General features: G+C 42.9%; 1 protein-coding gene across 4 annotated transcripts in view; it reads left to right on the top strand.

Annotated features, from left to right (window-relative positions):
- The window catches only part of slc2a9l2 (solute carrier family 2 member 9, like 2), a 374,573-nt gene that overhangs the window by 123,918 nt on the left and 227,348 nt on the right, over window positions 1–23,307 (top strand). For all 4 annotated transcript variants that reach the window (XM_073043122.1, XM_073043121.1, XM_073043123.1 and 1 more), the window contains 2 exons: window positions 689–813; window positions 19,715–19,860. In XM_073043122.1, the coding sequence (XP_072899223.1) occupies window positions 689–813; window positions 19,715–19,860 (271 nt within the window). The remainder of the gene's footprint in view (window positions 1–688; window positions 814–19,714; window positions 19,861–23,307) is intronic.

Raw genomic sequence — 23,307 nt, 5'->3', positions numbered from 1 at the left:
CAGGGCTGTCGTTTTTCAGTGTTCATGGAGTGAGGTCTGACAACATAGCAAGGTTTACCCAACAAAGATGGTTTTATGGACTGGATACCTGCAGTGAACATTGATAGGCAGCTTCATGCCGATGTAGAGAATACACTAAAACTTATTGCAGACTGCTCATTTGGATTATACAACATCCCATTCATGTATTTGTAGTACAGGTGATCCTGATTGGTGGTGTTATTAAAACTGAACAATATTTGTTACTTCCTTCGTGAAACCTTGTCATTATTCATTTTCAGAATCAGAATCAGAATCAGACTTTAATCACCAAGTACCTATGCACATACAAGGAATTTACTTCCAGCAGATGTTGTCTCTCTGCTCATAACAATAATAATGATAAATATAAATGAAAATATAGATTATACATACAGGTAGTGCAATCCAAGTTTTTTGTTCATCATTAACGATATTCAGCCTTTGAACAGAAATCTTGCATTTTTCATTTGCAGAGTTAACAAGAACATGGAAGGTATGTGTCAAGTAGTTGAGATAGATATTCTGATGAGCACTTGGCCTTTAAAATATTACTTGGCCAGGATATAGTGCATCTGATTTAAGAAAATTTGCAGAATATCCAGCATTACTTCACCTGAAGGCTGAAAACAATTCTTTATGTGAAAGCTTTGTTTCTGTTTGCTTTTAGGAAGGGGGCTCTTCTCCTGAATAATGGGTTTGCAATTGTTGCTGCTTTATTGATGGCCCTATGTGAAAATGCTGATTCTTTTCCGATGTTGATTGTGGGACGTTTTGTCATTGGAGTGAATGGAGGTGAGAATTATTTGAATTCATTAAATCTCTTCATTTCTGTCTGTTTGCTAAAATGTGTCATCAGGTTAAAAAAAGCTCTTTCATTGGCTCTGTTCCTTGATACCCTGCGTGGGAGGAGTGGTATAAGGAATTCAGGTGAAATGAGGCTGTTCAATGATCTATCCATTTTCCTTTCTGCAAATACATGGAGAGTAATTATGTGCTTGTAGTCGCACGCAAAGCGCTGCTAAAGAAAACACACGGAGGCAGAGAGAGCTGAACTCAGAATGACTTTACTGATTCAAAATTGCGCGCTTAAATCTCCCCTCCGCCCCGAGCGGACCGCGCGTCTGCCTGCGGCTCCCGATGGCGGTTCGAGACCCGTGTGTGCGGGCCACCACACCAATCCGCCCAGAAACGTCCACCGGGGGAGTGGAGCCGCCAGTCTGTGTGGCCTGCCTCGCCGGCACGGTGCAGGTACCCTCACTGGTTGCTCAATGTCCAAGTGCGCCGGTTTGAGGCGGTCCACTGTAAAAGTCTCTTCCCGGCCACCCACCTCCACGACACACGTAGATCTGTTGTGCCGGATCACCTTGAAGGGTCCCTCGTACGGCCGCTGTAGAGGTGACCTGTGCGTGCCCCTGCGAATAAAAACATACTCATAGTCTCGGAGGTCTTTGGGGGTGAAGGATGGTGTGGGACCATGCCTGGAGGTCGGGTCCGGTGCCGGGGTCCCTACCTTGTCCCGCAGCCTCGTTAGCACTGCTGCTGGAGTTTCTTCCGAACCTCGGTACAATCTCGCCTGGGACCATCGGGGGCGCAGTAGACCAATTCCGCTGAGGCGGATGTCCAGTGGGACCCAGGGAAGCTTATCTGTTCAGTTGGGGCCGCTGAGGTGCGCCATCAGGGCCGACTTGAGATGCCGGTGGAATCACTCTACCAAACCGTTGGACTGGGAATGGTACACTGTGGTGTGATGCAACTGGGTGCCCAGGAGCTGCGCCAGTGCTGTCCACAAACCAGACGTGAATTGTGCCCCTCTGTCGGAGATGATGTTCGTTGGGAGGCCAAACCTGGGGATTCATTTTGTAATGAGCGCCCTGGTGCAGGACTCATATAACCATATAACAATTACAGCATGGAAACAGGCCATCTCAGCCATTCTAGTCCGTGCCGAACACTTACTCTCACCTAGTCCCACTGACCTGCACTCAGCCCATAACCCTCCATTCCTTTCCTGTCCATATACCTATCCAATTTTACTTTAAATGACAATACTGAACCTGCCTCTACCACTTCTACTGGAATCTCATTCCACACAGCTACCACTCTCTGAGTAAAGAAATTCCCCCTCGTGTTACCCTTAAACTTTTGCCCCTTAACTCTCAACTCATGTCCTCTTGTTTGAATCTCCCCTACTCTCAATGGAAAAAGCCTATCCACGTCAAATCTATCTATCCCCCTCATAATTTTAAATACCTCTATCAAGTCCCCCCTCAACCTTCTATGCTCCAGAGAGTAAAGACCTAACTAGTTCAATCTTTCCCTGTAACTTAGGTGCTGAAACCCAGGTAACATTCTAGTAAATCTTCTCTGTACTCTCTCTATTTTGTTGACATCTTTCTTATAATTTGGTGACCAGAACTGTACACAATACTCCAAATTCAGCCTTACCAATGCCTGTACAATTTTAACATTACAGCCCAACTCCTATACTCAATGCTCTGATTTATAAAGGCCAACATACCAAAAGCTTTCTTCACCACCCTATCCACATGAGATTCCACCTTCAGAGAACTATGCACCATTATTCCTAGATCACTGTGTTCTACTGCATTCTTCAATGCCCTGCCATTTACCATGTATGACCTATTTGGATTATTCCTACCAAAATGTAGCACCTCACACTTATCAGCATTAAACTTCATCTGCCATCTTTCAGCCCACTGTTCTAACTGGCCTAAATCTCCCTGTAAGCTTTGAAAACCTACTTCATTATCCACAACACCACCTACCTTAGTATTATCTGCATACTTACTAATCCAATTTACCACCCCATCATCCAGATCATTAGATAGATAGATAGATAGATAGATAGATAGATAGATAGATAGATAGATAGATACTTTATTCATCCCCATGGGGAAATTCAACATTTTTTCCAATGTCCCATACACTTATTGTAGCAAAACTAATTACATACAATACTTAACTCAGTAAAAATATGATATGCATCTAAAATCACCCTCTCAAAAAGCATTAATAATAGCTTTTAAAAAGTTCTTAAGTAGTTTACTTAAATACATTGAGTCCTAACCCCGGCACTTTAACATATCTTACTCCTGGCGGTTGAATTGTAAAGCCGAATGGCATTGGGGAGTATTGATCTCTTCATCCTGTCTGAGGAGCATTGCATCGATAGCAACCTATCGCTGAAACTGCTTCTCTGTCTCTGGATGGTGCTATGTAGAGGATGTTCAGGGTTTTCCATAATTGACCGTAGCCTACTCAGCGCCCTTCGCTCTGCTACCGATGTTATACTCTCCAGTACTTTGTCCACGACAGAGCCCGCCTTCCTTACCAGCTTATTAAGACGTGAGGCATCCCTCTTCTTAATGCTTCCTCCCCAACACGCCACCACAAAGAAGAGGGCGCTCTCCACAACTGACCTATAGAACATCTTCAGCATCTCACTGCAAACATTGCATGACACCAACCTTCTAAGGAAGTACAGTCGACTCTGTGCCTTCCTGCACAAGGCATCTGTGTTGGGCAGTCCAGTCTAGCTTCTCGTCTAACTGTACTCCCAGATACTTGTAGGTCTTAACCTGCTCCACACATTCTCCATTAATGATCACTGGCTCCATATGAGGCCTAGATCTCCTAAAGTCCACCACCATCTCCTTGGTCTTGGTGATATTAAGACGCAGGTAGTTTGAGTTGCACCATATCACAAAGTCCTGTATCAGTTTCCTATACTCTTCCTACTGTCCATTCCTGACACACCCCACTATGGCCGTGTCATCAGCGAACTTCTGCACATGGCAGGACTCCGAGTTATATTGGAAGTCTGATGTGTACAGGGTATATGTAAACAACATTGGACCCAATACAGATCCCTGAGGCACACCACTAGTCACCGGCCTCCAACCTGACAAACAGTTATCCACCACTACTCTCTGGCATCTCCGATCTAGCTACTGTTGAATCTATTTTACTACTTCAATATTAATACCTAACAATTGAACCTTCCTAACTAACCTTCCGTGCGGAACCTTGTCAAAGGCCTTACTGGTCCATATAGACAACATCCACTGCTTTACCCTCGTCAACTTTCCTCATAATCTCTTAAAAAAATTCAATAAGATTTGTCAAACATGACCTTCCACGAACAAATCCATGTTGACTGTTCCTAATCAGACCCTGTCTATCCAGGTAATTATATATACCATCTCTAAGAATACTTTCCATTAATTTACCCACCACTGACGTCAAACTGACAGGCCTATAATTGCTAGGTTTACTCTTAGGACCCTTTTTAAACAATGGAACCACATGAGCAATACGCCAATTCTCTGGCACCATCTCCGTTTCTAATGACATTTGAAATATTTCTTTCGGAGTCCCTGCTATTTCTACACTAACCTCCCTCAAGGTCCTAGGAAATATCCTGTCAGGACCCGGAGATTTATCCACTTTTGTATTCCTTAAAAGTGCCAGTACTTCCTCCTCTTTAATTGTCATAGTTTCCATAACTTCCCTACTTGTTTCCCTTACCTTACACAATTCAATATCCTTCTCCTTAGCGAATACCGAAGAAAAGAAATTGTTCAAAATCTCCATCATCTCTTTCGGCTCCACACATAGCTGTTCACTCTGATTCTCTAAGGGACCAATTTTATCCCTCACTATCCTTTTGCTATTAATATAATTGTAGAAACCCTTTGGATTTATTTTCACCTTACTTGCCAAAGCAACCTCGTATCTTCTTCTTACATTCTTTATATTCCTGGAGCACCTCATTTACTCCATGCTGCCTATATTTATTATAGATCTCCCTCTTTTTCTGAACCAAGTTTCCAATATCCCTTGAAATCCATGGCACTCTCAAACTTTTAACCTTTCCTTTCAACCTAACAGGAACATAAAGATTCTGTACCCTCAAAATTTCACCTTTAAATGACCGCCATTTCTCCATTACATCCTTCCCATAAAAAAAATTGTCCCAATCCATTTCTTCTAAATCCTTTCACATCTCCTCAAAGTTAGACTTTCTCCAATCAAAAATCTCAATCCTATCCTTTTCCATAATTATATTGAAACTAATGGTATTGTGATCACTGGACCCGAAGTGCTCCCAACACATACCTCCGTCACCTGATCTATTTCATTCCCTAACAGGAGATCCAACACTGCGCCTTCTCTAGTCGGTACCTCTATGATTTGCTGCAAAAAACTATCCTGCACACATTTTACAAACTCCAAACCATTCACCCCTTTTACAGAATGGACTTCCCAGTCTATGTGTGGAAAATTAAAATCTCCCACAAACACAACCCTATGCTTACTACAGATATATGCTATCTCCTTGCAACTCAGTGGACGTGTCTGCGAGCAGTATGGCTTCCGGCCATCTGGTGAGCCTGTCTACCATGGTAAAGATATACCTGGCACCCCAGGAGACTGGCAGGGGGCCGACGATGTCCACGTGGATGTGTTGGAACCTCCTTCGTGGCGGCTGGAACTGCTGGAGGGGAGCCTTCACGTGCCGCTGGACTTTGGCGGTCTGGCAGTGTACGCAGGTCCTGGCCCAGAGTTCGACCTGTTTGAGCAAACCGTGCCAGACGAATCTGTCCGCTACCAGATTGATGGATGCCTGGATGGACGGTGGGCCAGATCGTGTAGTGTGTCGAACACCCGGCGCCTCCATGCCACTGGTACCACGGGTCGGGGTTTGCTGGTAGACACGTCACACAGGAGTCGATCTGCTGCCGGGCCGATGGAGGAGTCCTCCAACTGGAGCCCTGAAACGGCGGTGCGGTAAGCTGGGATCTTGATATCCAACTGTTGTGCTTCCGCCAGTGCTGTGTAGTCTATTCCTGAGGACGAGATGCCCACTGAGTGGAGGCAGGGGTGAGGCGATGTGTCGGCAATGACATTGTTCTTCCCTGTGATGTGGCGGACGTCCGTGGTGAATTCTGAAATAAAGGACAGGTGCCTCTGCTGCCGAGCTGACCATGGGTCCGATACCTTGGCCAGTGCGAAGGTGAGGGGCTTGTGTTCCGTATAGACTGTGAACTCCCTTCCCTCGAGGAAGTACCGGAAATGCCCGACAGCCAGGTAGAGTGCTAGCAACTCTCTGTCGAAAACGCTGTACTTCACCTCTGGTGGCCGTAGGTGCCGGCTGAAGAAAGCGAGTGGTCGCCACTGGACCTCGATGAGCTGCTCCAGGACTCCGCCGACTGCCATGTTGGAAGCATCGACTGTGAGTGCCATGGGTACATCGACTCTCGGGCGCACTAGGGGGGCCGCCTTTGTCAGCGCCTCCTTGGTCTGCTCGAACATCTCCGTGGACTCCGCGTCCCATGCCACTTCTTTGGTCATCAGGCTGAACGAGGGTCTCATGATGCGTGTTGCCGCCGGCACGAACCGATGATAAAAGCTGACCATCCCTACGAACTCCTGCAGGCCCTTGACCGTGCTGGGCTTGGGGAATTGGCGGATGGCCTGGACCTTGTCCGGTAGGGGAACTGCGCCATGTTGGTTGACTCTGTGGCCCAAGAAGTCGATCTCCGTCAACCCGAACTGGCACTTTGCCGGATTGATTGCCAGTCCATGGTCGCTCAGGCGTTGGCAGAGCTGGCACAAATGTGCCACGTGCTCTTGGTGCGAACTGCTGGCCACCAGGATATCGTCCAAGTAAATGAAAACGAAATCCAGGCTGCGTCCCACCGAGTCCATGAGGCTTTGGAAAATTGGGGCTGCATTCTTGAGACCGAAAGGCATCCTCAGGAATTCGAACAAGCCAAACGGGGTGATTAGAGCTGTCTTGGGCACATCGTCGGGGTGCACTGGGATTTGACTGTATCCCCTGACTAGGTCGATTTTCCAGAAGATGGTTGCTCCATGCAGGTTTGCCGTGAAGTCCTGGATGTGGGGTATCGGGTATCTGTCGGCGGTTGTAGCATCGTTGAGCCTTCTGTAGTCTCCGCAGGGCCTCCAGCTTCCTGCAGACTTGGGCACCATGTGCAGCAGGGATGCCCACGGGCTGTCTGAGCGGCGTACAATCCCCAGCTCTTCCATCTTATGGAACTCCTCCTTGGCGAGGTGGAGCTTGTCGGGTGGGAGCCTGCGAACTCGGGCGTTCAGTGGCGGTCCTTGTGTGGGGATGTGGTGCTGCATGCCGTGCTTGGGGTCGGCCGTGGAGAACTGCGGGTTGACTATGGAGGGGAATTCTGCCAACACCCTGGCGAATTCGTTACCCGAGAGGGTCACGGAATCCAGGTGGAGGGCCGGTAGCTTGGCTTCTCCGAACTGGAACGTCTGGAATGTCTTGGCGTGGACCAAACGCTGGCCTTTAGTGGACCGCGTATCTGCCTGCGGCTCCCGATGGCGGTTCGAGACCCGTGTGTGCAGGCCATCACATGCTAACTTTTACAGTTTCGTACTCTAATCCACCAAAATTTCTGGTAAGGTTTTGGCGAACCAATCCTCATAAAGGGATCAGAAATGGAGAGAGTGAGCAACTTCAAGTTCCTAGGTGTCAATATCTCTGGATCTAACCTGGACACAACATATTGATGCAGCTATAAAGAAGGCAAGACAGTGGTATATTTCATTAGGAGTTTGAGGAGATTTGGCTTGTCACATACAGACTTATACAGATGTACCGTGGAGAGCATTTTGACTGGCTGCAACACCGTCTGATATGTGTGTGGGGGGGGGGGTGGGGGCTACTGCACAGGAACAAAGTAAGCTGCAGAGAGTGGTAGAATTAGTCAGCTGCATCATGGGTACTATTCCCCGTGGTGTGCAAGACAATTTCAAGAGTAGTGCCTCAGAAAGGCGGCGTTCATCATTAAGGACTATTAGGACCCAGGACATGTCCTCTTGTCACTGTTTCCATTGAGAAGGAGGTGCAGAAGCCTGAAGGCACACACTCAGTGATTCAGGAACAGCTTCTTCCCCTCTGCCATCTGATTTCTAAATGGACATTGAACCCATGAACACCACCTCAACACTTTTTTATTTGTGTTGCTGCACTCCTTATTTTAATAGTCACACATGTGTATGTGTATATATATATTTACTGTAATTCAGTTTTATTCTTTATTTATCATGCATTGCATTATACTGCTTCCATAAAGTTAATGAATTTCATGGCATACGCCGGTGATATTAAACCTGATTCTGATTCTGAAGAGGTCCCATATGGTAGGCTGGCCCATGAGGAGTTTTAGTAGACTGCACCTAAAATTCATTTGATGGGAAGCAGAGATCGTGGTGGATGGCCTTTTATCTGACTGGAAATACATGCCTATAAGTGTATTCACCACCCCCCCCCTTTGGAAGTTTTCATGTTTTATTGTTTTACAACATTGAATCACAGTGGATTTAATTTGGCTTTTTTGACACTGATCAACAGAAAAAGACACATGTCAAAGTGAAAACAGATCTCTACAAAGTGCTCTAAATTAATTAGACAGACAAACAGACAGACTTTATTGATCCCGGGGGAAATTGGGTTTCGTTACAGCCGCACCAACCAAGAATAGTATAGAAATATAGCAATATAAAACCATAAATAATTAAATAATAATAAGTTAATCATGCCAAGCGGAAATAAGTCCAGGACCAGCCTATTGGCTCAGGGTGTCTGACACTCCGAGGGAGGAGTTGTAAAGTTTGATGGCCACAGGTAGGAATGACTTCCTATGACGCTCAGTGTTGCATCTCAGTGGAATGAGTCTCTGGCTGAATGTACTCCTGTGCCTAACCAGTACATTATGGAGTGGATGAGAGTCGTTGTCCAAGATGGCATGCAACTTGGACAGCATCCTCTTTTCAGACACCACCGTCAGAGAGTCCAGTTCCACCCCCACAACATCACTGGCCTTACGAATGAGTTTGTTGATTCTGTTGGTGTCTGCTACCCTCAGTCTGCTGCCCCAGCACACAACAGCAAACATGATAGCACTGGCCACCACAGACTCGTAGAACATCCTCAGCATTGTCCGGCAGATGTTAAATTACAAATATAAGCACAAAATAATTGATTGCTTAACTGTTCACCCCTTTAACATGACCCACCAAATCGTCACTGGTGCAGCCAATTGGTTTTAGAAGTCACATAATTATTTAAATGGAGATCACCTGTGTGCAGTCAAGGTGTTTCAGTTGATTGGAGTAAAAATACACCTGTGTCTGGAAGGTCCAACTGCTGGTGAGTCAGGATCCTGGTAAAAACTACACCATGGAGACAAAAGAACACGCCAAGCAACTCCACAAAAAGGTTATTGAAAAGCACAAGTTGGATGGATGCAAGAAAATTTCCAAGTCACAGAATATTCCCTTGAGTACATTTAAGTCCATAAGACAAAGGAGCAGAAGTCGACCATTCGACCCATCGAGTCTGCTCCGCCATTTTATCATGAGCTGATCCAATCTCCCAGTTAGTCCCACTCCCCGCCTTCTCACCATAACCTTTGATGCCCTGGCTACTCAGATACCTATCAATCTTTGCCTTAAATACATCCAATGACTTGACCTCCACTGCCACCGGTGGCAACAAATTCCACAGATTCACCAGCCTCTGGCTAAAAAAAATCCTTTGCATCTCTGTTCTGAATGGGTGCTCTTCAATCCCTAAGTCATGCCCTCTTGTACTAGACTCCCCCACAATGGGAAACAACTTTGCCATATCCACTCTGTCCATGCCTTTCAACATTCGAAATGTTTCTATGAGGTCCCCCCTCATTTTTCTAAACTCCAAGGAGTACAGTCCAAGAGCGGTCAAACGTTTTCATATGTTAACCCTCTCATTCCCGGAGTCATTCTAGGGAGTCTTCTCTGAACCCTCACCAACGTCAGCACATCCTTTCTTTTCTTTTCTTTTTTTATATAAATTTTTTTATTGAGTTTTCAAATGATTACAGAAAGAAGAAAAAAAAATCTACCCTTCCCCACTTAACCCCTCCCCCCTAACATCCCTATAGAAGAAAAGAAAAAGAAAAAGAAGAAAAAAGAAAGAAAGAAAGAATGCCTGGATATCAGAAGATCCCCACATGCTCCACGGAGTTCATAATAACTTTAGTACATATATTTATTTCTTTCCCCAAATAACCAATTATTTTATCTTCGGAGCACCTATATATTTAATCCTGTCTTTTGTAAATAAGGGCGCCAAATTTTCAAAAATGTTTCATATTTATCACTTAAATTATAAGTAATTTTTTCAAGTGGAATACAGCTGGAAATTCCATTCTTCCAATGATCTATACTTAAGTATGAATCCGATTTCCAAGTAACTGCAATAGCCTTCTTGGCTACTGCCAGTGCAATTTTTAAAATTCTTTCTGATATTTATTCAATTTGGGTTTCGGTGTTATCCCTTCAATATCACCTAATAAAAATAATATTGGGTTATGCGGAAGTTGTGTTCCAATAATTTTTTCCAGTAAAACTCTTAAATTTGTCCAAAAAAGTTGAATTTTAGAACAAGACCAAGTAGACTGTAAAAAAGTACCAATTTCTTGGTTACGTCGGAAACACTGATCAGATAAATTTGGGTTTAATTTATTTATTTTTTGTGGTGTAATATATAATTGATGTAAAAAATTATATTGCACTAATCTTAACCGAACATTTATTGTATTAGTCATACTATCAAGACATAGTCTTGACCAATTTGTTTCTTCAATTTTAATATTCAAGTCAGTTTCCCATTTTTGTCTTGACTTATGGATTCCTTGTTTAATTGCCTGTTTTTGAATCAAACTATACATACAAGAAATAAATTTTTTAGTTTTTTCTTTTTGAATTAAAATTTCTATTTCATTAGATTTCGGCAATAACATTGTTTGACCCAATTTTTCCCTTAAATAAGCCCCTAATTGGAAGTAACAAAAAAGAGTGTTGTTTGATATTTTATATTTATTCTTTAATTGATCAAATGACATTAATATACCTTCTTCAAAACAATCTCCTATATATCTAATCCCTTTTTGAATCCAATTATATAAAAGTTGATTATCCATTGTAAAAGGAATAAGTCTATTTTGAATTAAAGATCTCTTTGTTAATAAAGATTTCTTTATCTCATCATCAACATTTATCTTATTCCATAAATCAATCAAATGTTTTAATATAGGAGATTCTTTCTTTTCCCGTATCCATTTAGATTCCCATTTATAGCACATCCTTTCTTAAATAAGGAGCCCAAAACTGCACACAGTACTCCAAGTGAAGTAATGTGCCTTATAGAGCCTCAAAATCACATCCCTGCTCCTATACTCTATTCCTCTAGAAATGAGTGCCAACATTGCATTTGCCTTCTTCACCACGGACTCAACTTGGAGGTTAACCTTAAGGGTATCCTGCACGAGGACTCCCAAGTCCCATTGCATCTCAGAACTTTGAATTCTCTCCCCATCTGAATAATAGTCTGCCCGTTTATTTCTTCTACCAAAGTGCATGACCATACACTTTCCAACATTGTATTTCATTTGCTACTTCTTTGTCCATTCCCCCAATCTATCCAAGTCTCTCTGCTGACTTTCTGTTTCCTCAGCACTACTGGCCCCTCCACCTATCTTTGTATCATCAGCAAACTTAGCCACAAATCCATCTATTCCATAATCCAAATTGTTGATATACAACGTGAAAAGAAGTGGCCCCAACACGGACCCCCATGGAACACCACTGGTAACTGGCAGCCAACCAGAATGGGATCCCTTTATTCCCACTCTTTGTTTCTTGCCCGTCAGCCAACATTCTATCCACATATGCAACTTTCCAGTAATTCCATCTTGTTTAGCAGCCTCATGTGTAGCACCTTGTCAAAGGCCTTCTGAAAATCTAAATACACAACATCCACTGCATCTCCCTTGTCTAGCCTACTTGTAATTTCCTCAAAAAATTGCAATAGGTTTGTTAGGCAGGATTTTCCTTTAAGGAAACCATACTGAGTCCTGCCTATCTTGTCATATGCCTCCAGGTACTCTGTAATCTCATCCTTGACAATCGACTCCAACAACTTCCCAACCACCGATGTCAAGCTAACAGGTCTATAATTTCCTTTTTGCTTCCTTGCCCCCTTCTTAAATAGCGGAGTGACATTTGCAATCTTCCAGTCCTCCGGAACCAGCCCAGAATCTATTGACTTTTGAAAGATCATTGCTAATGCTTCCGCAATCTCCACAGCTACTTCCTTCAGAACACGAGGGTGCATTCCATCTGGTCCGGGAGATTTATCTACCCTTAGACTATTCAGCTTCCTGAGTACTTCCTCTGTCGTAATTGTGACTGCGTACACTTCTCTTCCCTGACAGCCTTGAGTGTCCAGTATAATGCTGATGTCTTCCTCAGTGAAGACTGATGCAAAATACTCGTTCAGTTCCTCCGCCATCTCCTTAACTTCTCCAGCATCATTTTCATCGGTCCTATATCTACTCTCACCTTTCACTCTTTATATACTTGAAAAAGCTTTTAGTATCCTCTTCAGTGTTATTTACTAGCTTCCTTTCATAGTTCATATTTTCCCTCTTAATGACCTTCTTAGTTTCCTTTTGTAAGCTTTTAAAAACTTCCGAATCCTCTGTCTTCCCACTAATTTTTGCTTCCTTGTATGCCCTCTCCTTTGCTTTTACTTTGGCTTTGACTTCTGTTGTCAGCCACAGTTGCATCCTTTTTCCATTCGAAAATTTCTTCTTCTTTGGAATATATCTGTCTTGCTCCTTCCTCACTTCTTACATAAATTCCAGCCGCTACTGCTCTGCTGTCCTTCCCGCTAGCCAATCATCAAGAAATGCAAAGAATATGGCATAGCTGTAAATCTGTCAGAGCAGGCCATTCTTGAAAACTGAGTGACTGTGCAAGAAGGGGACTAGTGAGGGAGGCCACCAAGAGACCTATGATAACTCTGGAGGAGTTACAAGCTTCAGTGGCTGAGGTGGGAAAGACTGAACATACAACAACTGTTACCTAGGTGCTTCACCGGTCGCAGCTTTATGGGAAAGTGGCAAAGAGAAAGCCACTGTTGAAAAAACTCACATGAAATCTCAGCTAGAATTTGCTGGTAGGTATGTGGGAGACTCTGAAGTCAGCTGGAAGAAGATTCTATGGTCTCATGAAACCAAAATTGAGCTTTTTGGACATCAGACTAAACACTGCACATAATCAAAAACACACTATCCCTACAGTGAAGCATGGTGGTGGCTGCATCGTGCTGTGAGGATGCTTCACTGCAGCAGGCCCTGGAAGGTTTGTGAAGTTAGAGGGTAAAATGAATGCAGCAAAATACAGAGAAATCCTGGAGGAAAACCTGATGCAGTCTGCAAGAGAACTGTGGCTTGGGAGAAGATTTGTTTTCCAGCAACAGGATAACCCCAAGCATAAAACCAAAGCTATAGAGGTATGGCTTTAAAAACAGCAAAATTAATGTCCTGGAGTGGCCAAGTCACAGTCCAGACCTCAATCCAATCAAGAATATATGGCTGGACTTGAAAAGGGCTGTTCACTCACGTTCCTCATGTAATCTGACAGAGCTTGAGCAGTTTTGTAAAAAAAAAGAATAGGGAAAAATTGCAGTGTCCAGATGTGCAAAGCTGATAGAGACCTATCCACACAGACTCAAAACTGTAATTGCTGCCAAATGTGCATTTACTAAATACTGACTTGAAGAGGGTGAATAATTATGCAATCAATTATTTTGTGTTTTATATTTTTAATTAATTTAGATCACTTTGTAGAGATCTGTTTTTACTTTGATATGAAGGAGTCTTTTTCTGTTGTTCAGTGTCAAAAAAGCCAAATTAAATCCACTGTGATTCAATATTGTAAAACAATAAAACATGAAAACATTCAGAGGGTGGAGTGAATACTTTTTATAGAGACCGTATGTAAAAAGTTCTACAGAGACCAGTGCTGGGCACTTTGTAATAGTTATCAGTGACTTGATAAGAATGTAGGTGGTATGATTGATTAATTTTCAGATGACATAGGTTTGTAGATAGTGGAGAAGAGTTTCTAAGGATTTGCAGGACGTACAGTATATCAGCTGGAAACCTGTGTGGAGTGGTGACAAATGAACTTAATCAAGGTAAGTGTGAGGTAGTGTCTTTTGGGAAATCATATTCTCTTTGGACATATGGAGTAAATGCCAAGGACCTTAGTGTCAGTGTACAGGTGTCCTTGGGGTGCACGTCCATAGTTCCGTGGAAGTGTGGACAGAGATAAACGGGATAGTGATAACAGCAATTAGGTTGCTTGTCTTCATTTGCTGGGAAATTGGAGTGTAAGAGTTGTAATGCCATATTGCTGTTGCACAAAATTTTGTCTAGATTATGTTTGAAACATTGTCTATGGTTCTGGTCAGCACAATGCAGGACAGATGTAGCGACAGAGAGAGAGGAGAAGCAGTTCATCATGACATTCCTTGCAAGGAGAGATTGAATACACTGGATTTATTCTCACAGGGTGACCTGAGGGGCTTATAAAATCATGACACACAAAGGTGATCACAATGTTTTTCCCCCCTAGAACAAGGGTAACTAGGTGTCAGAGATAAAAGGCAAGAAGTTCAAAATGGAATTGAGGGGTCGTACTTTCCTATAGATGGTGGCAAATATCTGGAATCAGCTGCCAGAGGAGGAGCTGGAGGCAAATGCACTGACAGTGTTGAAAAGGTATTTGGACAGATGTTAGGAAAGGGAAGATGTGGAGGGAGATGGGCCCAATATGGTGCATAGGTTTATTGCAGATGGACATCACAAACAACGTGGGTGAGGCAGGCTGAAAGGCCTCTCTCACTGTTCTATGATGCACTAGTCCAATACAACTGGCTGCAGACTCAGAAGAATCTTCCTACGTTGTTACAGCCAACTCGTTTAGTAAATGAGACAGAGGAAGTTGACTTCCTATTGCCTCACATATCAAGACAGGACTGAGATGTTTCACACTAACCGCACCTTTAACAGACTCGCAGCCTGGTAATGTAGGGGTTAGCGTAATGCTATTACAGCGCCAGTCACCCCAGTCCATTCCCCCACAGTCTATTCGGAGTTTGAACGTTCTCCCTGTGCCTGCCCGGGTTTCCTCCCACATTCCAAACACATGGGTTCATGGGTTAATTGGTGAACTGGGTGTAGTTGGGCTGGAGGTTTATTTTTACCTTGCTATATCTCTAAATAAAAATAAGTAAAATTCTCATCTAAAGATGTGATCATTCATTTTCCAGGAGGGTTTACTGAAATCTCAGTCAACTGAAACGAGCTGGCGATTTTTTTTCAGTGTCCCTCTTTGGTGCATTGTGGTCACCGAGCTGATCATGGCAGGGGCTTGTGTAAGACCACTTACAATTTTATGGGCTTTCTTCCATAATTACACTTGCTGAGATAATTGTATAAATTAACTTGCAGTTAAAATTTGGGATTCCTTTTGGTTAGGTTCAAGCTAATCAATAGTTTAATTGAACAGGAAAGGATACATTACAGGATGACTGAAAATGAACATTGCTGGTTCATTCCTGAACACCAATTGTACTCAGACTCTTTATACAGATGTTTTTATTTATCCGCATCTCAAACATGATAACTTCTCAGTGCTTTATCCCTGTAGAAGTCGTTAGTAAATCTGTTCTGATGTCTTCTGATTTCTGAATGAAATGAGGTGCAATTTTATTCCAAGTTCTTTAAAAGGGTTTTTAATTGAATGCTTGATTAAATTCTGCTTTCAATGTTGCAGGTACAGAGAAATTATTATAAGTTCTCATTTTTAAAAAATCAGTTATGTAGATTTCTCGATCTTTTTTTCCCAATGTAGAAATACATTTCTTTTCTTTAGAGATAATTGGAAGCTATTGGAAATTCTTTTCTGGGTTTAGATGTTCATTTTTGTTTGTATGCATTGTCTTTTAAAGCCTATGGATGAGTTGTTTCTAATTCTGCCATCATCTAGAGTGGTTACCATATAGACTTCAGTTCAGCATTCAACACAATCATCCCTCAGAAACTGATTGGAAAGCTGAGCCTACTGGGCCTGAACACCTCCCTCTGCAACTGGATCCTAGACTTCCTGACTGGGAGACCTCAGTCAGTCTGGATCAGGAGCAGCATCTCCAACACCATCACACTGAGCACAGGGGCCCTCCAGGGCTGTGTGCTCAGTCCACTGCTGTTCACTCTGCTGACTCACGACTGTGCTGCAACACACAACTCAAACCACATCATCAAGTTCGCCGATGACACGACCGTGGTGGGTCTCATCAATGAGGAGTCAGCATACAGAGAGGAGGTGCAGCAGCTAACGGACTGGTGAAGGGGCAACAACCTGTCTTTGAATGTGAGTAAATCAAAAGAGATGATTGTTGACTTAAGGAGGGTACGGAGCGACCACTCTCCACTGAACATCGACAGCTCCTCGGTAGAGATCATTAAGAGCACCAAATTTCTTGGTGCTCACCTGGCGGAGAATCTCACCTGGTCCCTCAACACCAGCTCCATAGCAATGAAAGCCCAGCAGTGTCTTTACTTTCTGCGAAGGCTGAGGAGAGTCCACCTCCCACCCCCCATCCTCATCACATTCTACAGGGGTTGTATTGAGAGCATCCTGAGCAGCTGCATCACTGCCTGGTTCGGAAATTGCACCATCTCGGATCGCAAGACCCTGCAGCGGATAGTGAAGTCAGCTGAGAAGATCATTGGGGTGTCTCTTCCTGCTATTACAGACATTTACACTACACGCTGCACCAGCAAAGCAAACAGCATTATGAAGGACCCCACGCACTCCTCATACAAACTCTTCTCCCTCCTGCCATCTGGGAAAAGGCACCGAAGCATTTGGGCTGTCATGACCAGACTATGTAACAGTTTCTTCCCCCAAGCTATCAGACTCCTCAATACCCAGAGGCTGGACTGACACCAAATTACTGCTCTCTACTGTCTACTGTGCCTATTGTCTTGTTTATTATTTATTGTAATACCTGCACTGTTTTGTGCACTTTATGCAGTCCTGGGTAGGTCTGTAGTCTAGTGTAGTTTTTTTTCTGTGTTGTTTTTACGTAGTTCAGTGTAGTTTTTGTACTGTTTCATGTAGCACCATGGTCCTGAAAAATGTTGTCTCGTTTTTACTATGTACTGTACCAGCAGTTATGGTTGAAATGACAATAAAAAGTGACTTGACTTGACTTGATAATAGAGCAACCAAAACACTTGGAGAAAAGTTCAAAGTGAATTTATTATCAAAGTACTTGTATGTCACCATATACAACAGAGAGATTTATATTCTTGCAGGCATACCCAATAAATCCATCATGCAATAACCATAATAGAATCAATGAAGGACCAAATTGGGCGTACAGCCAGTGTGCAAAAGACAAAAAACTGTGCAAATAGAAAAAAGCAAGAAATAATAATAAATAAATAAGCAATAAATATTGAGAACCTGAAAAGAAGAGTCTTTGAAAGTGAGTCCGTAGCTTGTGGGAGTATTTCAATAGCTCAATAATTCCATATAATGTCAGAGAAATGTAAACAATAGACAACCTGAAATTCTTGTTCTTCACAGACATCTACATAAACAGAAGTACCCCAAAGAATGAGTGACAGTAAAAACATTGGAACCCCGAAGGGCCCCCCCCCCCCCCACTCTTTGGGTGGTCAACACGAGCTCATCTGGAACCAAAGCCCAGTGTCACCTGCTTATTTAAGAGGTGATTGTATTCAAGCCCTGCCACAACTGTCAGGTATCCTTCCTTGGTTCAAGCTTAGACTGGAATTGCCATTTTGTCCATGAGATCCAGAGATGGCTTACATGGATCTCTTGTAACTTTCTCAGTCACCAGACTTGATTGCCTCTGATCTGACCCTCAGCAGATTGGGGATCTTATGGTTCATCCAGGCTTCTAGCTGAGGAAGACTCTGAATGATTCCGTTGGGGACACTGTTGTCAATAACTGTTTTAATGAAGTTTGTGACAACCATGGTGTATTCATTCAGATCTATAGATGTCCTTGAACACAGCCCAGTCCACTGACTCAAAGCAACCCTATAGCTGCTTCCCTGTCTCCTGCGAACTCCTCATCTCTGGAGCCTTCTTCCTTAGCCTCTACCTGTATGCAGGTAGGAGGAGGACAGCTAAGTGATCCGATTGGCCAAATTGCATTCTAGGAAAGGAACAGATACCCACATGGGGAAAAATATCTACCTACAGGTTTTTCACCTTCTCTCACACAAGCTGCTTAGAGCCACCCTAACCCTGTCCACTCCAAGTATGGCAGCTCCAACAATGGTCGCTCTGCGTGCCTAGGCCTTATTTTAATTTGTTCTTGCCAGTCAATCTTGATTGCTGATTGGCCGCTGCTCAAAACACCAATCAGTCGCAAATCAATGCCTTATGTACTCAGTTGGTGAACCTGAGTGAGCTACGTCTTCTCACACTTTCGATCGCTGATTGGCTGCTGCTGAAAACTTTTATACCAACTCCCCTTTCCTCTGAACTATTCCTCCAGTTCCCATCCCCCTGCCAAATTAGTTTAACCCATCCTGAACCGCTCTAGCAAACCTGCCTGCAAGAATATTGAACTATGGAGTTCAAATATAACCCATTATTTTTGTACAGGTCATTAGAGATTCCAATGATCCATGAATCTGAAGCCCTGCTCCCTGCATCACTTCCACAGCCACACATTCATCTGCCAGCTTAGTCAAAAAAGTTGAAAAATTGACTATTCTGGGGTCTACTTCTCAAGAAAGGCTCGAGTGGTGGCCTAACAGAGGTCTCTAAGATTATGAGAATGTTTCTAATTCAGGTTTAATAGCTGAATATAGAGGTGTATCTCATTTGGATGTGTTACTCCCATCACAAAGTTGAGGAGCTGTCTCGTGATATTTAATAGGATAGTCCACAAACTCTGTGCTTTAAATGCTATGTTCTAAAAGTTCTTTCTCTTTAGAAATACTAAATCATACACTTAATGGCAACTTTATTAGGTACCTCCTGTGTCTAATAAAGTCTCCATTGAGTGTATATTTATGGTCTTCTGCTGTAACCCATCTACTTCAGTGTTCAACATGTTGTGCATTTAGAGATGCTCTTCTGCACTCCACTGTTGTAACGTGTGGTTGTTTGACTTACTGTTGCCAAAATGGTCCTGTCAGCTTGGACCTTTTCTCCTCAGACCTCTCTCATGAACAAGGCTTTTTTGTTCATGCTGCTTACTGGATATATTTTGTTTTACACAGAGACTGTTGTACATAAAAATTCCAGATCAGCAGTATATGAGACACTTGAGGGCACCAGCAATCAAAGTCACATTTCTCCCCATTCTGATGTTTGGTCTGAACAACAACTGAACCTCATGACCATGTCTGTATGCTTTATGTATTGAGTTGCTGTCACATGATTGGCTGATTAGAGGAGGCATACCTAAAAAAAAGTGGTCACCAAGTGCATATCTCAGTGTAGCTGTGCAGTAGGACAAAGGGCAGTATAAGAGGTGCAATGCTTTAACTGTGAAGAAAATTATCTGTTTTTGGTAGTTTATGTTGTGTAAGTATGTACATTGCGGAATGTTGTGTCATGGCAAACTAAATCTGCACACTGCATGTCTCACAAATTTTGCTTGTAGATGTTTTCAACAGAATTTTGTATTGATGTCTTGCAGACTATTGGGTTTTTTGATATTTAATATTTGCTCTTTCTATAGGAATATCTCTCAGTGCCCTTCCAATGTACTTGGGTGAAATTTCACAGAAACAGATGCGTGGCTCCTTGGGGCAGATGGTGGGCATTTTCATCTGTGTTGGTGTCTTCACTGGCCAGGTCCTGGGATTGCCAGAGATACTTGGCACGGTTTGTAAATTCAATTTCTTGATTTCGAGCTGCATTAGCTTCTAATAGGTTTATTTTTTTTTCAAATCTGCACTTCATTCATATGACAGACTGATGATAATTTGATCTTTTGCTTTGTTAGGAATGTGAGATTTGGAGGGGTGGGTTGGAAGAAATCTCACATTTAACAGAAAAATGAATGTTTAATATTCTGCATGTGATGGGAGGAGAATTTTGTTTATTACTGTCCAACATAATGTTTATTGATAATGACTAGTGTATGTGCATAGTGACTCATTAATTCTTCCCCATTCTTTTTACTTTATAGCTCAATTAGATTTTTATTTCTGTGGTTGAATCTAAATTATATTCAAGGTTGTATGCAAAAGATTTTTGAAAAGAGAAAAACCAGCAATCTCTGTATCCCATTAATCAAAAAATCTTTCACAATATTGAGTAACATTTTTTCTTTGTTTGCTCTACTTCCTGAGCTGTAAGTTGCCAACAAGCAGTTACTTTTAGGAAGGTTAATTCAATAACACAGCGTTTGCTGTAGTAAGATATTTTACAATGTCTGGTTAACTTCACCTCAATGATCTTTTGTATGCAAAGTTATAAAAAAAACTGCACACTAAGGAATCCAGAACGTCGGACCTGAATGAAACAGGCACAAACCAAAAATATCCCTTAACCAATGAGCTTTAAGGATTAGGAATAATAAAGATCAAAGCTTGAAATGAATTTATTATCAAAGTATAAATATGTCACTATATACAACCCTGAAATTGAAAAAGTATACTGCCCCCAGCTGCTTGTTCACAGAAGTAAATATTACGAACAGGGATTTTGATCAATTTAACTGACAGTTTTGATTTGTGAATCTCATGCTTTTTTTTACAATCCAGCCCAAAAAACAAGGACAATTGTAAAGCATGAAAAACTAAAAATTCAAAAACTGAAATGTCAGTATTTCAGATGTATTCATCCCCCTTTGCTCAGTAATTGAACTTAATTGAACCACTTCTTGCTGCTTTTACAGCCAGTAGTCATTTTGGATAAGTCTCTATTAGCTTTGCAGAACATGATGGAGCAAGATTTTCCCATCCCTTTTTCAGGATTGCACAAGCTATGCCAGGTAATTTGGGGAGCAGCAGTTGACAGCAATCTTGAGGTCTTGCCAGAGATAATTGATCAGGTTAAGGTCAGGATGCTGGGCTACTCAGGATCAATTTTCTTCACTTGAATCCAGTGTGTTTGTTCTGGCAGTGTTCTTTGGTAATTGTCCTGCTGAAAGACAAACTTCCTACCCCGTTTAAACTTTCTGGTAGAGGCTAGCAGGATTTTTTAAAAATCCAGAATCTATCCGAATTTAGCAGCATTCATCTTCCCACCAATCTTGACCAGATTTCCAGTCCCTGCTGCTGAAAAGTATCCCCATAGGATCTACTATAAGCCTACAGACTCTCACAGCTACCTGGACTATTCCTCTTGCCACCCTGTCTCTTGCAAAAAGGCTATCCCCTTCTCACAATTCCTCCGTCTCCGCCGCATCTGCTCTCAGGATGAGGCTTTTCATTCCAGGACGAAGGAGATGTCTTCCTTTTTTAAACAAAGGGGCTTCCCTTCGTCCACCACCAACTCTGCTCTCAAATGCATCTCTCCCATTTCCCGCACATCTGCCCTCACCCCATCCACCCGCCACCCCACTCGGGATAGGGTTCCCCTTGTCCTTACCTACCACCCCATCAGCCTCTGGATCCAATGTATAATTCTCCATAACTTACACCACCTCCAATGGGATCCCACAACCAATACATCTTTCCCTCCTCCTCCCCTCTTCCTGCTTTTCGCAGGGATCGCTCCCTACGCGACTCCCTTGTCCACTCATCCCCCCCATCCCTTCCCACCGATCTCCTTCCTGGCACTTATCCTTGTAAACGGAACAAGTGCTACACCTGCCCTTACACTTCCTCCCTCACCACCATTCAGGGCCCCAGACAGTCCTTCCAGGTGAGGCGACACTTCACCTGTGAGTCGGCTGGTGTGGTATACTGCGTCCGGTGCTCCCGGTGTGGCCTTTTATATATTGGTGAGACCCGACGCAGACTGGAAGACCGTTTTGCTGAACACCTACGCTCGGTCCGCCAGAAAAAGCAGGATCTCCCAGTGGCCACACATTTTAACTCCACATCCCATTCCCATTCTGATATGTCTATCCATGGCCTCCTCTATTGTCAAAATGAATCCAAACTCAGGTTGGAGGAACAACACCTTATATACTGATACTGGCTGGGTAGCCTCCAACCTGATGGCATGAACTTTGACTTCTCTAACTTCCGTTAATGCCCCTCCTCCCCTTCTTACCCCATCCCTGACATATTTAGTTGTTTGACTGTTCTCCATCTCCCTCTGGTGCTCCCCCCCACTTTTCTTTCTCCTGAGGCCTCCCGTCCCATGATCCTTTCCCTTCTCCAGCTCTGTATCACTTTCGCCAATCACCTTTCCAGCTCTTAGCTTCACCCCACACCCTCCGGTCTTCTCCTATCATTTAGCATTTCCCCCTCCCCCCATTACTTTCAAATCTCTTACTGTCTTTCCTTTCGGTTAGTCCTGACGAAGGGTCTCGGCCCAAAACGTCGACAGTGCTTCTCCCTATAGATGCTGCCTGGCCTGCTGTGTTCCATCAGCATTTTGTGTGTGTTGTTGTTTGAATTTCCAGCATCTGCAGATTTCCTCGTGTTTGCCCCATAGGATGATGTTAGCTCCACCAGACTGCACTGAAATCCCAGATATGTTCAGTGCCTTTGAGATGGTAGAGATTTGTACTTCTCTACTATCATTTCCCTGACTTGTCTGGGATGCTCTTTTGTCTTCAATTTGCTGTGATCTGTTGAAAATCTACCATACTGTTTGACCTTAAAGAAAGAGGGTGTGTGTATTCTTATGAATTCATTGAAAACAGGTAATGCTCTGATTTTTTTCATCAACAAATTGGGTATTTTGGTAAGGTCATTCGATTATATTGCACCTGAGAAAAGTTACAAAGGAGTTTTTAATTTTTAGATAGATAGATAGATAGATAGATAGATAGATAGATACTTTATTCATCCCCATGGGGAAATTCAACATTTTTTCCAATGTCCCATACACTTATTGTAGCAAAACTAATTACATACAATACTTAACTCAGTAAAAATATGATATGCATCTAAAATCACCCTCTCAAAAAGCATTAATAATAGCTTTTAAAAAGTTCTTAAGTAGTTTACTTAAATACATTGAGTCCTAACCCCGGCACTTTAACATATCTTACTCCTGGCGGTTGAATTGTAAAGCCGAATGGCATTGGGGAGTATTGATCTCTTCATCCTGTCTGAGGAGCATTGCATCGATAGCAACCTGTCGCTGAAACTGCTTCTCTGTCTCTGGATGGTGCTATGTAGAGGATGTTCAGGGTTTTCCATAATT

Source organism: Hemitrygon akajei, chromosome 4 (genome assembly GCF_048418815.1).
Source record: "Hemitrygon akajei chromosome 4, sHemAka1.3, whole genome shotgun sequence".
In the NCBI taxonomy this organism is placed as follows: Eukaryota; Metazoa; Chordata; class Chondrichthyes; order Myliobatiformes; family Dasyatidae; genus Hemitrygon; species Hemitrygon akajei.
The sequence above is the reverse complement of the archived record's forward strand: the minus strand, read 5'-3'. Positions and strand labels throughout refer to the sequence as shown.